Source organism: Macaca nemestrina, chromosome 16, assembly GCF_043159975.1.
Source record: "Macaca nemestrina isolate mMacNem1 chromosome 16, mMacNem.hap1, whole genome shotgun sequence".
NCBI classification, from domain to species: Eukaryota; Metazoa; Chordata; class Mammalia; order Primates; family Cercopithecidae; genus Macaca; species Macaca nemestrina.
This window is the reverse complement of record NC_092140.1, coordinates 18,036,083-18,053,567: the sequence shown is the minus strand read 5'-3', so window position 1 is coordinate 18,053,567 and position 17,485 is coordinate 18,036,083. Positions and strand designations below refer to the sequence as shown.

General features: G+C 45.2%; 1 protein-coding gene across 6 annotated transcripts in view; it reads right to left on the bottom strand.

The window, feature by feature from the left end:
- LOC105477401 (DAZ interacting zinc finger protein 1) overlaps positions 1-16,145 on the bottom strand; it is a 62,268-nt gene extending 46,123 nt beyond the window's left edge. For 4 of the 6 annotated variants that reach the window (XM_011733890.3, XM_071081148.1, XM_071081147.1 and 1 more), the window contains exons 1-6: positions 15,893-16,145; positions 15,114-15,211; positions 14,535-14,749; positions 12,787-13,733; positions 4,826-4,913; positions 1,599-1,723 (exon numbers count right to left, since the gene is read on the bottom strand). In XM_011733890.3, the coding sequence (XP_011732192.2) occupies positions 1,599-1,723; positions 4,826-4,913; positions 12,787-13,518 (945 nt within the window). In that variant the 5' untranslated portion in view covers positions 13,519-13,733; positions 14,535-14,749; positions 15,114-15,211; positions 15,893-16,145. The remainder of the gene's footprint in view (positions 1-1,598; positions 1,724-4,825; positions 4,914-12,786; positions 13,734-14,534; positions 14,750-15,113; positions 15,212-15,892) is intronic. The other 2 variants (XM_011733920.3, XM_011733929.3) reach the window with 1 other exon arrangement.
- Positions 16,146-17,485: the final 1,340 nt, after the last annotated feature.

Below are 17,485 nucleotides of genomic sequence, written 5' to 3'. Positions count from 1 at the left end.
CATAAAAAGATTCGTGGTTACCAGGGGATGAGGGTAGTACAAGTGATTATTTAATGGGTATGGGTTATTTTTCTGGGGTGTTGAGAGTTTTGAAACTAGAGAAATGGTGGTTGCACAATATTGTGAATACACTAAATGCTACTGGATTGTACACTGTAAAATGATTGCCTAAAAGAGATGTTGGTACACCCTTGTTCATAGCAGCATCAGTCATAATAGATAAGAAGTGGAAGCAACCCAAGTGTCCAACAACAGATGAACGAATAAGCAAAATGTGGTATACAGACATATACCATCAACTATTATTCAGCCTGAAAAAGGAAGGAAATGCTGACACACACTGCAACATAGATAAACCTTGAGGATATTATCAGTAAAATAAGCCCATGATGACAAAAAGACAAATACGCTACACTTCTATTCATATGAGGTATCTAGAGCAGGCAAAATCACAGAGAGGGAAAGTAGCTGGAAGGAGGTGGGAGGGGAGCACTGTTGTTTAATGGGTAGTTTCAGTTTTTCAATATAAAACAGTTCTGGAGATTGGCCGTAACAATGTGAATACACTCAACACTACTGAACTGTACACTTAAAAAATAGTTAAAATGATAAATTTTACATTATAGGTATATTACAGTTTAAAAAGAGTGAGCCTATGTGGAAGACAGAGGGCTCTGTCAATGATTCTGTGAAATGACTGCTGTTTTCCCTAGAAAGTCACACTTCCTGTCACAGGCTTCCTGTCCCCATGGGGGAAACAAGGAAGAACTGAGCACACTGTCACTCCAACAGTGACAAGGAAATAAACGCTCTTTGATGGCCTTACTCTCTCCATTAGGTACATCAAGGTCAACCCTCTGTTGGATCAATAATGGCATGCGTGGTACCCACGGTGTACCCACAGTGACCCACAGAAGTCAGAACTCAATGAATCATGGGCCTCTTTCCTCCTGGGCCCTTCATCAACCCAAGTGCCTCTGAACAAGTCATTCCAAGCACCAAACGGCCTGACACATGGGTAATACAGATGAGAAAAAAGAGAAAAGGAAACAGATCGGAAGCATGAGGAAGACTCAATCCTCTGTTGGTGGCCTTGAGTATGGAGGAAGAGGGTCAGGAGCCCAGGAGTATGGGTAGCCTCACAAGGAAATTAAGAGCAGCCCTCCCTCAGTGGGCAGCCTGGAAGAAAGTGTAGACCTCTGGCCTACACCTGCCAGGAACTGAACTCTGCCAGCAACCAAATAAGCAAGAAATATTCTGTTCTACAGCTTCTACCAAGGCACATGGTCCTCCTGACACCTTGACTTTAGCCCAGTGAGATATGAGAAGTGTCAGACTTCTGTTTTAAGCAAAATTGTAGAAAGTTAATTGTGTGTTATATGAATTCCACCTCAGTTTTCTAAAAGGCTTTTGAAAAATAGAGAAATATATTTCCAGTGATGTGCTTTGTAGTAAGATACTACTATGGCAATAAAAAATGCAATCATCTTGTCAAGTGCTACAAACTCTTAAGTGTCCTCTGTTTATTAGAGTCCATGGCACAATTGAATTACATACAGTTAATTGTAATTAAAATACCACAGAATTCTGCCTGGTACCTTGGAGAATCTGACCGCACTGGCATGGTGTGCAGCCTCTAGCTCAGACCTGGTGAGCTGTAGCTCTTCCTTCAATACGACGATCTCACTCCGGAGCTTCTCAATCTGTGCATTTTTCTGATACTCTGTTGCAACAGAAAATCGTGTTAAAATACCATCTCTTACCAAATGTACCTGGACACTTATGGGGTACAGTCCTGTTGATAACACAAAGGAAACTGTTCTCTTACTTGGGATAAGATTATTTGTTTCATGCCACATGAGCCCATTTTTGCTCTTTAGAGTTTATTTGGAGCCCAGTGTATTTTGGGGCACTGAATTATTTTTTAGCAGATTCTTTCAGCCACTGTGTTGAGGTTGGATTATCCTACAGAGACACATGAGAGCCCTGTTCAGGGAGCAATAATGGTAACAAGGAATAATACAGGGTGCTTTGGCCCAGTGGCACTCTGCGCTTTTCTTAGAGGTGCCTGTCTCAATCACAGAAGGCAAGCAACAGCTTCCTCTGCAGGCACCACCACACTGAAATCGCTGTGGTCACCATCCTTAAGGTGCCCGCTGAACTCTCCTGAGGACCCCATCAGTGCTAATACAAGCAGAGGACTAGAGGGACATTCAAAATGCAAACTTGGGCCATAGCCTATCAACTGGGGTAGAAGTGAGGTACTGAAAAGTTGTAAAAGGAAGCAACAAGTGAAAGGAAGAATACTTATGTACATGTACTTACATGCAGATGTACACATGACTGAATGGATGTACATGTGTCTGTGAGTGTAGACATGAAAGGTATGGAAACCAAAGTAGAAAGTCAGAATCTCAAAGATGACCTGAAGAAATAATACTCGTTTCAGAGTCTGAAACCCTCTCTGAAACGAGTATGAGTTAGAATAAGATACTGAAACAGAAGAGAAAGAAGGTCAGTTTCACACTGAAGAATGGTAAATTATTTCATCTTTCCAAAATATTGCTAAATTTTATCAGTGATTCAGGACTTATTAATGAGAGTATTATGCTGTTATTTTTGTTTCTACAAAGCTTAGCTATTTCCTAAGTAATCTATTTAACTGAAATGGGCAGGAATGGAAATAGCCTGGCCCACAATGGAGGGAAAAGCAGGTATCGAGTGTATAAGCCAAGTACCGATGTCTAGATACTGAGAACATTTAAGATCAGAATGAGGTCGGGCACGGTGGCTCACGCTGTAATCCCAGCCCTTTGGTAGGCCAAGGGGGATGGATTACTTGAGGCCAGGAGTTCAAGACCAGCCTGGGCAACATAACAAAACCCCATCTCTACTAAGAAAAAGAAAAAATACAAAAACTAGCCAGGCGTGGTGGTGGGTGCCTGTAGTCCCAGCTACTTGGGAGGCTGAGGCAAGAAAGTCACTTGAACCCAAGAGGAAGAAGTTGCAGTGAACCAAGATGGCACCACTGCACCCCAGCCTGGGCAACAGGGGGAGATTACATCTAAAAACAAAAACAAAAACAAAAACAAAAAACAGATCAAAATAAGAATTTCTGTGGGTTACTGTGGCAATCCGCAGGAAGCTTTGATCTGCCCATGGAGAAAGAGCCCTTACATTCTTTGCTTTTGAGAATACTTCAGCGGTAGAAATCCTGGCTCCTTGGTAAGCCCCAGAGTCCCCTCCCCTCTCTTGCGTCTTCATTTTCCGTACCATCTATATTGTCGGTGGTACACACCCAAACTCATCTTAGTATCTCCCACATCAAATGAAACAAAAATTGTTCCTGGGTCTCACATTTCTGTCCAGATGAAGCCTCATGTCTCTGCTTTCCTTCCCAGTAAGTGTTATTGAAACCAATGTCTGGATACAGTAAGACCACTCCCTCATAATTCTCAGTTCAGCTCAGGGGAATCAGACTTTTGTCCCCACCTGTCTACTGAAGCTGCTGTGCCAGGGTCACCGACAATCGTCTTGACAACAGCAGTCCATTGTCAGTCTTCATCTTACTCTGCACCTCAGGAGCACTCGATAGGACTGACCGCTGCCTCCTCTGTGAAATAGTTTTCCCTTGGTTTCCATGGCAACACACTCCCCAGGTTTCCCTCCAGCTTTGATAGAGACTATTCCTCACTCTCTGCTGATGCTCTTTCTGAGCTCCTAGCATTGGGAAGACCTTGGGGCTGGCCTCACCGCCTTCTCTTCTCTCTCTAGGTGACCTCAGCCAGACCAGCTCTACTCCAGTGATTCCTAGATTTAAATCTCCAGCCTGGGTCTCCACCTCAAGCTGTAGCCCTCCAGTACCCCCACCTGCATGTCTGTTGCACATGTGATGTAAATGCACCCATGGCAAGTACAAACTCTCATCCCTCTTCCTCCTTGAAACTACCTCCCAGCCCTGGCCCCCCATCACAGGAAACATCACCACCATTCACCCAAACACAGAGGACAGAAACCCAGGGTCCTCTGTAGCTTCTGGGTCCACAGCTCATCTGTTACATCTTCACCTGCCCACCTGCCTGGGAACAAAGCTGGTCCAGGCCCCCGTCTCTCTCACCTGGGCTGCGATTGCAGCCTCCTCCCCTCACACATCCACTGCTTCCACTGTCGCCCCAACAGTCTAGTCTCTATCCACAGCTAGAAGGATCATGCTAAGGCACACATTAATTAGATCATGCCCCTCCCCTGCATAAAATCCTCCATTGGTTCTGCCTGGTGCATATAAAAACTCCACATTCCAGCCCACACCTTCACAGCCTCCTGTGATCAGGCCCCCAGCACTCCAGCCTCACCACACACCATCTCCTCGCCTATTCTACTCCACTCCACCAGCCCTTCTGTTCCTCAAACACATCATCCCGGCACACCTCATGCCCTTACAGTCAGTGTTCCCTTGGCCTGTGAACACTTTTCCCAGACTTTCACCCCACCTGGAGTCACTCTCTACCCCACTGTCCTGCGCTATGATCTTTTGCCACCATTGGAGAAGAATTACTCATTTATCTGTTTAATTACTCATTTATCTGTTTAAATGTGTCTCCTTAACCCCCTTTAGAATGTAAAACTCGAGAGAGAGTGGGGCTTCTCCGCTCAGCTTGTGGCTGTATCTCCAGCACCTAGTGCACTGTATGTACCTCCTGAGGGCTCCATATTTACTTACTGAATTGACAGGGACTATGATGGGAAATGCACTGGACCAAGTCTCATTGCCAAAAGAAAAAGGGAGCAGGAAGAAAACAGCTTTGAAACAGAACTCATTACTCACCAAAACGAGAATTTTCTTCAGTGTGGCGGCGTTGAATGTGACTTTGTAGAAAAGCTTGGTTCATAAAGGCCTTGTCACAAAAATGACACTGAAAAGAAGAGAGCAACAAATCCAAGTGTCTGTAATGACTGTCGTCCCACTTAATTGTAATTAAAATTCAGGTACCTGGCCAGGCCCGGTGGCTCACACCTGTAACCCCAGCACTTTGGGAGGCCAAGGCAGGCAGATCACCTGAGGTTAGGAGTTTGAGACCAGCTGGCCAACATGATGAAACCCCATCTCCACAAAAAAATACAAAATTAGGTATAGTGGCGTGTGCCTATAGTCCCAGCTACTAGAGAGACTGAGGGAAGAGAATCACTTGAACCCGAGAGGCAGAGGCTGCAGTGAGCTGAGATTGCACCACTGCACTCCAGCCTGGGCAACAGAGTGAGACTCCATCTCAAAAAAAAAAAAAAAAAAAAAAATTCAGGTACCTGAAGCACTACCTCTTGGGCGCTTTCTTGCTGAACAATACCATCCTGGCAAGAGATACTGAAAGCATGACTAAAAAGAGAGAGATGAAACCAGGCTGGGCGCAGTGGCTCATGCATATAATCCCAGCACTTAGGAGACTGAAGGCAGCTGGGGGGGTCACTTGAGCCAGGAGTTCAAGACCAGCCTGGGCAACATGGCAAGAGCCCATCTCTACGAAAAGTAAAAATATAAGTAAATAAATAAAAATAAAACCAGGGCATTCCTCCCAAACTGAACACAAGACAGTGAAAACCACCTCTTAACAGTTAAAGGAGTCCTTCTACTGCTTTCTGGAGCCTCTGATGCTGCTCTTGTTAGACTGACAGCTTCTACTCTTATCAACAACAACCTGCCCCTGCCACTCCAGCCACACCAGCCTTCTTTCTGTCCTGCAGGCACGCCAATCTCAGAGCCTTTGCATTCACTGTTGCCCCTGCCTGATTTTATCCAGACCCTCCTTCCATGGCTGGCACCTTCTCCTGACATTCAAGATGTCATTCATCAAGCATCTTCCATGCTGGGGATGATGGCATGTCCTCAACAAGGTCTTCCTTCAAGATCCTCCTGCCTGTCACAGTCTCTGTCACATCACATAGTCTTATTTTCATCCTCATACATCTCACTGGCTAATATTTTCATGTTTATGTACTTGTTTATTGTCTCCAGCTCAGTCCCTCTAGGTTCTAGAATACAGCCTTCTGAGGGCAGGGCCTCTAATTTATCTATAGCTTTATCCCCAGAGCACAGCCTTAATACATGAACGAACAAAAGCTTGAAGTATAACCTATTAAGATAAATTTTCTGAGAAAAAAGAAGTCAATTCCTCATATACCTCTGTTTTTCTACTTTAACACTGATTCAACTTTTAAGCAAAAATCCCATTTGTTTCATCTATATCCTCACTCCTGGATTACTCTGAAGTAAATCCTGGATATTATATATTTCATTTGTAAATATTTCAGAATGTATCTCTAAAAGGAAGATAGGACTTTAACACAAATCATAACACCATTATTCCACCTTATAAAGTATAAAAATTAAATCCTTTTAAAAAAAATATTCAACTATTTGGATAATTTTTAATTTTTGTTAATTTGATGATTTTCCCCTAATACTTCACATAGTGTCATAGAAAAACTACTCGGTTTGTTTTGGAATAATTATTAATAACTGGATCCAAATAAGGCCCTATCCCTATCCTGTAACTGATGGTTATGTCTCTTAACACTCTTTTAGTCTATAGGTTTCTCCTCTACCTCTTTTTTTTCCTTGCTGTCCTTTTGCTGAAGAGGCTGAAGCTTGTCCTGCAGAGTTTCTCTCCATTTGGATTTTGCTGTTTTCATGCCCATTGCGTCACTGAACATGTTCTTTTGTTCACCATGCTGCCTTACTCTTAATCAGTGTAACTGCATCCAGACTTCAGGCTTTGGTTTCTAAAACTAACATTCTGTATATTTCCTTTTTTTTTTTTTTTAAGTGTCTCCCTCTGTCACCCAGGCTGGAGTGCAGTGGCGCAATCATGGCTCACTGCAGCTTTAACCTCCCAAGTTCAAGAGATTCTCCTGCCACAGCCTCCTGAGTAGCTGAGATTACAGGTGCCTGTCACCACTCCCAGCTAATTTTTGTATTTTTAGTAGAGATGGAGTTTCACCATGTTGGCCAGGCTGGTCACGAACTCTCAACCTCAAATGATCCACCCACCTTGGCCTCCCAAAGTGCTGGAATTACAAGCGTGAGCCACGGTGCCCGGTCATATTCTGGTATATTTCTTGGTATTGCATCTCAGAGAATCCCTAAAACATCTCTTCAAACTCCTGGGCTCATGACAGCTTTGGTTCACCTATAGGACTTTAGGGACCCCTCACATCGGCTCTGATGTAAGTCATATAGGCTTTCGGGCTGTGTACAGCACTGGAGAAAGGAAAGGAACAGGAAGCCATGCCTCCCTCCCTCCCCACCCCACCCCACCCCAGTGTTCACATATTGCCAGAAGGTGTTCTAACGATCCTGTTCCTAACAGAGACAGAGACCATCCAGCCTTCAAACTGCAATACGGCCATTCTATCCAGGCAAGTAGAATGCTTCAGCAGGGTTGCCCATGTAAGTGTAAGATGAGAGAAATGCACAGTGATGATGGAGAGGATGCAAACACACCACCGTGTCAAAGGAAAGAGGGGAAAAAAGGAGGGAGGGAGGGAAAAACATGGCATGCAAAGATAAAGCTTACTGTGGGGATCTATAAATTAAGGAAGGAATCTAAAGATGCTCTTCACAATCTATTCACACCACAGAACATAAGAGTAGCATACATTCTATAAAAATGATATGATTTTTTTAAAAACCAGAATGAGTTGAAAAAGAAAGATAAAATACAAAACAAAACAAAAAAAGAGTTGAAACATCATTGCAGAACAAATAAATAAGAAAAGCAAGGAATAGGGCCAGGTGCAGTGGCTCACGCCTGTAATGCCAGCACTTTGGGAGGCCAAGGCAGGTGGATCACCTGAGGTCAGGAGTTCGAGACCAGCCTGGCCAACATGGTGAAACCCTGTCTCTACTAAAAATACAGAAATTAGCCAGGCATGGTAGCACACGCCTGTGATCCCAGCCACTCGGGAGACTGAGGCCAGAGAATTGCTTGAACCTGGGAGGCAGAAGTTGCAGTAAGACAAGATTGCGCCACTGCACTCGGGCCAGGGCAACAAAATGAGACCTTAACTCAAAAAAAAAAAAAAAAAAGAAAAAGCAAGGAATAAAAGAGACACTGTTGAAAACTGAATTGCTCACTAAAGGAAAGGCTGAGATAATTTACCGTAGTGAATGCAGATTAGAAGGAAAGGATTAAAGCAATGAGAAAGAAACCAAAGGGTATGGAGCACTGATGGACAAAACCAATACTACGTACAAGTAACTGGTTTCCCAGAAGTAGAGAAGCCAAAAATAAAAAAAAAAATTTAAAGACTGAATACAAGAGAATTTCCCTGAAGTGCAGTGAAAGCTGAATCTGCAGATGAAGAGTTCACCAGGTTGTAGGGAAAACTGATACAGAACACTCAACACCAAGACATACCCTAGAAAGCTACTAGGCTTCAAGCAGAAAGAAAGGACTCTTCAGTCATGCAGGCAGAAAAAGCAAGTCACTCACAAGAAGAAAAGCTTTAAGCCACCCTCATACTTCTCACAGCAACATTTACTGCCAGAAGACAAAGGAATCACATCTAAAAAATTCAGAGGGAAAGTGTAACTAAGAATATTCTTCATCCAATGTCTTTCAAAGTTGACAGAGTTGAAGAAATGCAGCACTCTTCGGCCTTCTGGGTAAGAAAAATCGTTTTGACAATCTTATAAATTAAGAGATAATTCAAAATGAGAAACTCAAGAATGGGATGTTGAGGTAAAAGGACTTTGAGCACATAAATATAAAACCAATGAAGAAAAAACAAGTTAAGACATTATGGTTGAGTAAGAGAATGTGAATGTTACCAGCCTGGATAGTGTAACTCTAGAAACGGGAGAGAAGCCCTGATTCTCACTGTGACTGTGTTTGGAGATGCGGCCTTTAATGAGATAATTAAGGTTAAGGTTACATGAGGTCATAAGGCAGGGTTGGGGAGGGCGTGAGGTGGAGAAGGGGCAAATCTTTTTAGGGTAAATATGGCGCAGTGGCTCACACCTGTAGTCCCAGCTACTCGCAAGGCTAAGGCAGAAGGAACATTTGAGCCTAGGAGTTCAAGGCCAGCCTGGGCACATAGCAAGACCCCTTCACTTTAAAAAAAGAAAAAGAGAGAGAGAGAGACATTAACGATCTCTCTCTCTCTCTCTCTCTCTCTCTCTCTCTCTCTCTCTCTCCCTCTCCCCCCAAACACAGAAAAGGCCAGCTGATGAGGACATAGCAAGAAGGTGGCTGTTTACAAGCCAGGAAGAGAGGCCTCACCAGGAACCATCCCTGTTGACACCTCGATCTTGATCTTCGACTTCCAGCCTCCAGAACTGTGGGAAAATACATTTCTGTTGTTTAAACCATCTAACCTGTGTGATTTTTATGGCAGCCTTGGCAGATTAGTACAGATCTATAATATCATTTATAGAAAATTTTCAAACTTAAAAATACTGTCTTACGAATACATATGTTCATAAAAATATTTTACAAGTTCATAAACATAAATAGGAAGGATATAGTCAAACAAAGATTTCCTCTGGGAATGCAGGAAGGGAAAATTATTTATTTCTAAGATGTTTAAAACTCTTTAAACATTTGCTATCTTGGAAATATAGCAAAATGCTAACCTGAGTTAAATCTTTTTTTTTTTTTTTTTGAGATGGAGTTTCGCTCTTGTAACCAGGCTGGAGTGCAATGGCGCGATCCCAGCTCACTGCAACCTCCACCTCCCGGGTTTAAGTGATTCTCCAGCTTCAGCCTCCCAAGTAGCTGGGATTACAGGTGCACACCACCACGCCTGGCTAATTTTTGTATTTTTAGTAGAGACGGAGTTTCACCATGTTGGCCAGGCTTGTCTTAAACTCCTGACCTCAGGTGATCTGCCCGGTATTTGTCCCAAAGTGCTGGGATTACAGGCGTGAGCCACTGCACCTTGCCTAACCTGAGTTAAATCTAAGAGGTGGGTATATGGTATGTCTTACATTAGTCTATGCACTTTTTGTATGTTTATAATATTTCAATACTAATTTTTATTTGAAAATCAATGAGGTTTTTCTTTTAAAATCTCCCATATATGGGTATTCACTATATTATCATTTTAATTTTTCCGTGTTTTAATTTTTTTTAATAAAATTGAGGAAAAAGACCTTACACATTGCCATCACTACCCCCCTTATACACAACACACACACACACACACACCCCCCATGGGGGGAAAAACTCATTAGGGTGCATGCATGTGTGTTTCTGTCTGTCTGTGTGTCTGTGTGTTCAAGTCTCTAAGAACAGGCATCTATAATTTTTTTTGTCTCAGCTACTCAGTTCTTACGATTTCTTAAAGCAAAGGGAATGGAGACAAAGCGAAGTGGCATGAGAATGAGAATGAGACCACAATTTCTCAAAGGTAAAACTGATAATGCAGTAGACCCAATCATTGTGTCAGAACAAGGAGTCCAGCCTTTGGATTTTCTGTATAAGGGAAGAAAGAAAAACTCACATGATAGCAGTCATATATTGTTCACATTTTGTAATAAGTCAGCTTTGGTATTTGTCATGTCACAAAACATTTTTCCCTCATTACCAGGTATTAGCTAAAACAGCAACTACATGCCAAGCACTGCTGTAAGCACAGTCCATGCACTAAGTCATTCAACCCCCATTAACAACTGCTAAATATTCCCATTTCACAGAGTAGAAACTGAGGCACAGGGAGGTTGAGCAACTTGCCAAGGTCTGGTAGCTGAAAAAGTAGTAGGTGTCACTCATTTGATAAATTGAGTCATTACCTTTTAATTGTTACTTATCATTCACATTTGAAAATCTTCTCTTAAGCTGGGTGTGGTGGCTCACGTCTGTAATCCCAGCACTTTGGGAGGCTGAGGTGGGTGGATCACTTGAGGTCAGGAGTTCAAGACCAGCCTGGCCAACACGGTGAAACCTTGTCTCTACTAAAAATACAAAAATCAGCCAGGCGTGGTGGTGCACACCGGTAGCCCCAGCTACTTGGGAAGCTGAGGTGGGAGAATCGCTTGAACCTGGGAGACAGAGGCTGCAGTGAACCGAGATCATGCCCCTGCACTCCAGCCTGGGCGACAGAGTGAGACTCCATCTCAAAAGAGAGAAAGAAAATCTTCTCTTATAACAGCTACTTCTATAGTAACCCCCCAAAAAGAAAAAAAAGTTTATAAACATACAATTTCTGTATGTTAGAGGTTTCAAGATTTCACTAGATAGCTGCTAAAGCTGGAGTATAATAAACCTTTAAAAAATGTTTAAATATAATCCATTCTATTTGTTGCACAAGAAAAAGACCATCTTAGCACTATTTGAAAATATTTACTTTTTAAGCATTTATTTTAAGCATAAATATTTACTATTTATGAAATAAGCAATTAGCAACGCCCAGTGTCATTTGAAGATTATACCTCAGGGTTGTCTACCCAAGACCAAACACTAAGTCCTTCTAATAATATTAACTGTTCCCTTTTGTTTGTTTGTTTGATATGGAGTCTCAATCTGTTGCCAGGCTGGAGTGCAGTGGCACAATCTTGGCTCACTGCAACCTCCGCCTCCTGGGTTTAAGCGATTCTCCTGCCTCAGCCTCCCAAGTAGCTGGGACTATAGGCACGTACCACCACGCCCAGCTAATTTTTGTATTTTTAGTAGACATGGGGTTTCACCATGTTGGCCAGGATGGTCTCAGGTCTCAATCTCCTGACCTCGTGATCCACCCCCCTCAGCCTCCCAAAGTGCTGGGATTACAGGCATGAGCCACCACACCCCACCACTGTTCCCCTATCTTAAGAACACTCAACGTTCCTGCTGGGTCAGTTCTGAGCAATATTAACTGCACCATTTTCTCTGCCCTGCACCCAGTTCTCTCCAGCATTCATGCATTAGCTCCACTATTACTAACTCCAGTGAGGCCTTTTAAGCCATAGTTAGCCAAAAGGACTAGAAAGTAAGGGCATGACATCAATCTTGTTAATCTGTTGCTTACTTTGATATCTTTCTCAATCATTGTTTATACCTTCTGCACTTCCTCCAACTAGTCAATAAAAAAAATACATTAGCTTATGTTATACTCAAAAATTGCAATATTTATCTTGGACTCAATGTCTAACCCAAAACAGTAGAAGATTAAGACCAGAAGATAAAAATACTTTATTCTTTAAATAATGTTATGTAAGTGAACGTCCTTGTTCTTAGACAATATATACATCAAAATATTTAGGATCTGCAACTCACTGTGAAATGGTTCAAAAGTAATAACAATACGTATACAGAAATAGAGGAACTGTGGCAAATGTTAATAATGGGGGAATCTGGGTGAAGGGCATATATATGAAAATTCTTTACAGTCTCCTGGCAACTTTTCCGTGAGTTTGAAAATATTTTAAAATTTATAAAAATGAGAAAAAGACCCTACAAATTTAAACATTCTGCATTGTTTGGGGACTGACTTCAACAGCAATTTGTATATTGTTTTTTCATGATTAGGTTGATTCGGAGGAGGAAAGTGTTTCAACAACCAGTATTTAGATAACTTCCATAAAGCACCACAGACGACATTTGTTGTTTAATTATTAATCCTCTGGTCGTCTGCAGAAGGTAACGAACCATGACATTTGCTGGTTAAAATTACTGTTTTTGCTTAAATAGACTGTGTCTTCTGATATACAATATAAATCTTTAAGAAGAAAGAGTGGTGATACAGGACAGGCCTATCAAATGGGAACTGAGTTGTTTACCGGATTATGAACTGTGCTCACACACAGCTGCCCACCTGGTAATAGTTGGCTTTGGCCTCGATCATCAGCTGCTGGGTGGAGATCATCTTCTTCCTGCGTTTGCACTCTTCCTTGAGCATCTTGATCTCCCCCACCTGCTTGGTGAGCAGCTTCTTGCTCTGCTCGCCCTCGCAGTGGCTCAGGCGCAGCCGCTCCTCCAGGGTGTGCAGCTGCGAGGTGAGGAACTCTTGTGAGTGCAGCAAGTACTCGATGGTGAACTGCGCCAGACGGATGAGCTTCAGCAGCACCGGGTCCACCCCCGACTGACAGTGTGGGCACTTCTCGTCCTCCAGCTTGCAGAAGGTGATGTTCATGATGTTCTCCTGCAGGGTCAGCACGTCCACGGCCCCCGCCACCTTGTCCACGTCGATGGCGCTCAGGCGCCGCCAGTCCACACTCTCCAGCCGCGGCCTGAACTGGAAGAAGGGCTGGGGCCCCGAAGCCGCGCTGGGGGGCGCACAGGCCATGGAGGCCGCACCCGCGGCGGCGGCCACAGCGACGTCGGGCCCCTCTGGGCCGCTGGTGAGCGGGTAGTAGACATGCTTCTGGAAGGGCTGCAGGGGGCACAAAGAGAGCGCGGCGGGAGGCGGGGATGGGGGGCGGGCAGGCTGGGGAGCTGGGGGTCCGGGGAAGCCCCGGTCCTCCCCAGCCCCGCGTCCCCGTCGGGGGAGCCCCGGCCTCCCGCCTCTTACCATACTTGAAAGCCAATCCGCTGCCTCAGCTTGCATAGGAGGAGCTGGGCGGTCTCTACCCAGCCTGGGCCGCCTCCCTGGCCGCCGCCGCCACAGCCCTCAGGAGCGGGAGAAGGCCGGGTTCCTTGCTTCCGCGGCGGCGGCGGCGGCCTAAGGTCTGGGTGTCCAGGACGTTGCTATGGCAGCCCCCAGGTCCGGACCTGGAGCAAAGGGCGCGTCCGCCCGCGCGCGCTCAGCGTGCACCCAGAACCCTGCGGGACCAGAGAAGACCTCTTGGACGAGCCCAAGTGGACACAGCCGTTCACCCGAAGAGGGTACCTCCTGGGTGCCGGCTCCCCAGGGCGCCACCCTCCCTGGCCTTTGGGGCTGGACACTCCATGTCCCTAAGGCAGGCGTGGGGAGCCACATCCCTGGGAACCTTTGGTCTTAACTGCCATCCTCTGGTTATTTATTTACTGTAGCCCTGGCCTTAGGCTTTGATATTAGACATACCTAATCATTCCATCATTAATAGGAAAAAAAAAAAAGAAGTATCTATTCATCTTCATCTTTTACACACGATTTAGAAAACAGTAAGCAATAAATATATATATAATTAAACTTGATAGAGGAGGACTCGTTGCAAAAGGGCATGAGGAAGCTTTTGGCATAACAGAAATGTTTTTCATTTTGATTGAGGTGTTGATTACCCAGCAATATACACTTGACCAAATTCACCGAATTGTAACCTTAAAATTAAGGGTGGGTTTTTATTATATCTCAGTAAAGTTGTTTTTTAAATGAAATTTGTAGTTAATCATATTTGATGGCAGGCTTTCTAGATTTCTGACACCCAAGTTGCTTTTTAAACGGAATCTTTCTTTCTTTGTAGGTCAGCAGCCTAAATATAACATTTTGATAAAAAGTACAAACCAAAGAACTCCCCAAAATATGTAATACTTCACCCGCCTTTCCAAAAGGATACATTCTCAAAATGCTGAAGGTAGAAACAGATGGAGGGGGATTTTAGCCCTCGGCTTTACCAACAAGTTTTACAGGGTCATTGTATTTACCTGACAAACTTGGATCGGGGCTGCATTCTGGGTTTTGGAGAGGCTAAAATATTTCTAGCAGCAACTTGTAGACTTCAGGCCTCTCATTTGTGCAGGTCTTCTGGGGGCCTCCAGTGGTTACCACAGAGATCAATAAGCTGAGGAAAAGCCAGACATTCCCCAATCCACCGGGGTATTCCTGCTTGGACCAGACATCAGGAAATTTTTTTTCTTTCCTAACATCCAAATATGTGAACAGAAGAAAGGAAAATACAATTCAGAGTAACTGGAAGCAAAGTTGCAATATCAAATATATTTAGCACTTTCAAGATATTGTTAACTAGAAATAAACCCATGCAAAAACATCCAGGAAATAAAACACGCACTTCATATGGTTTCAAATAAACCATACTTCCAAGTATTTTTTAATTGGCCTTTAGAAAAAAAAGAACGATTCCCTGCAACCAGGCATAAAAAGTGCTAAAGACATAATTAGTTTCAAAGTTTGATTCTGTCATTTACTTGCTGCCTGATCTAGAACAAATTGTCAGCCCTAAGACTCAGCTTCCCCCATCTGTTTAAGAGCATCAAGACACCGACCTGGCAGATCTGTAGACTCTAGGCTCCATCCACTGGGCTACAGGATCAGCGGGAACAAGAGCTGTGGTCTCTCTTGCTCAAGTATATGTCCCTAGCACCTAGCAAAGGACAGGCACGGAGAAGGCATTCAGAATTTGCTGAATGGACACGTGAATGAAGAACGATCGAATGACTTGGGCACTTAGTTAAGGAAACATCAGCTCCTGGCCCCTTATCCCTTTTATTTTTGCTGCCCCTGGCCTGTTAGAAGGATTAACCCATGATTTGGGCCAAGGGCTTCGGAGATGAACGTGGGGGTGGCCCACGCGCCCCCGCTGAGATCTGGGCGCAGAGATCCGCGGGCCCGAGGCGCCTATCTCCGTTGGCCGCCGCATTCCATCGTGGGGAGCCGTGCGGTTGGCCACCCCTTCCCCCTTGCGTGGATCTCGGTCACAAGATGGCCGGAACAGGAAAGAAGGGGGCACGCTTTCCCGTTCCCTCCCTCCCCCATCCCGGGCAGGGCCCCCAGCCTCGCGCGGCGCCTCAGGTCCCAGGCGCATGGCACCGCCGGGCAGCCGAACGGGTAGGCAAAGGCCGAGAGACGCGGGTTCTGGGGGGACCTCGGCGCCCTTCCTTGGAAGGCAAACAGGCAGTGGGGGCTGCGGCGGCTACGCCAGCTGGATCTGCAGCAGCTCGGCTCGCAGCCGGGAGAGGCAGGAGGGCCGGTTTCGCGGTTATCGGGATACCCCGTCCGCCACCGCCTCCTGCGTGCGTCTGGAGCATCCCCGGTCTCGGCTCACCGCAGCTGCGCGCTCCAGGGCGGGTGCCGGGCCCTGCAGGCAGGCGGGGGCGACACAGGGGACCCAGACCCCAGGGTCGCTGCTGACGCGGGCAGGGCCCGCGGAGGCCGAGGAACAGCAGAGCGGAGAGAGGCGGGCCGGCTCCTTCTTGCAGGGCGCAGGATGAAACGTGTCTCGTCTGGGCAAGTTGTGGCGAGGCGGGTCGCCTGGCGCCGCTCCAGGGCCTTCCAGATTCCGGACCACTGACGACTCGGGATCCCCCACCCCCCTCCCGCCCCCTCCCCTCCGCGATCTCCCTCCGGCCTCTTCCCTCGGTGTCCCGGCTCCTCTGGCAGCTGGGCGGGACTGCGCGCGTCTAGACTGCAGCGCTAAAATGCGCTCAGCCAATCCCGCAGCTGGCGCAGACACGTGGTGCGGGGTCGCGCCCTGTTGCTGGAGCTGGATGCTCACCCTAGGAAGGCTTTTCAAAAAGAAACCGGATTCGCTCCTACCCGGTGGTTGGCCTGGCCCTCAACAAGCTAATTTCCCGGAGGAGCTTCAGGTGAATTATCTTCCAAGAAGAGATGCGTTTTAACCGCGGAAGTGTGCAGATGCAAAGGACCTTGAAAAGGCCATCTAGTGTGGCCCTGCATTTGAGTGACGTGGAAAACCGAGATTAGGGACTTTTCTCCAAAGCACTCTAGGATTTAAATCCGCGTAGATTTCTGCGTCTCTTTCCGTTATGCCCATTTCAGGATGAAAGACACAGATCTTTGTTGATAGAAAGTTAGGCACTGCAAATTACAGGAGATGTGGGTCCGGGGTAGTGTGCTTATTTATTTAACCTAAAATTGAAACACATGGGACAAAAGTTAGTAGTTTTAAGAAACAAGTAACCCAGAACGTATGTATATACTATCTGGAGAAATATGAGGGCACCTTTAGCAAAACCTGAGTGTCTATATATATATATTTAAATTAGAAAGGAGTAGTTCAGAACTTTTACTGGACCAATATGCCGTTGTAAAAGGGCTTTTCCTTGTGCTTCTCCCTGACAGAATCAAGTTTGAACCGTACTTTAGCACAAGGCTTCAAACATAGCAACAGCTAAATATGTATTTATGTTGAATTCCTTGCTTTAGTTTTATTTGAAGCCATAAGGCCTAGGATGACCATGATGGGATTTTAAATTGGTCTAATTTTAAAATTATTTTGATAGAAAATTCAAGATCTCTATGAAAATCCTCTAAGTACTATGGGGAAAGATTTCTAGATAGAAATTTCAGACAATAGGCCGGGCGCGGTGACTCACGTCTGTAATCCCAGCACTTTGGGAGACCAAGGCAGGTGGATCACGAGGTCAGGAGATCGAGACCATCCTGACTAACACGGTGAAACCCCGTCTCCATTAAAAATACAAAACATTAGCAGAAGGGGGTGGCGGGCGCCTGTAGTCCCAGCTACTCGGGAGCCTGAGGCAGGAGAATGGCGTGAACCCGGGAGGCGGAGCTTGCAGTGAGCCGGGATCGCAGCACTGCACTCCAGGAAAAAAAAAAAAAAAAAAAAAAAAAAAAAGAAAAGAAAGAAATTTCAGACAATATGAGGTAGATAGGG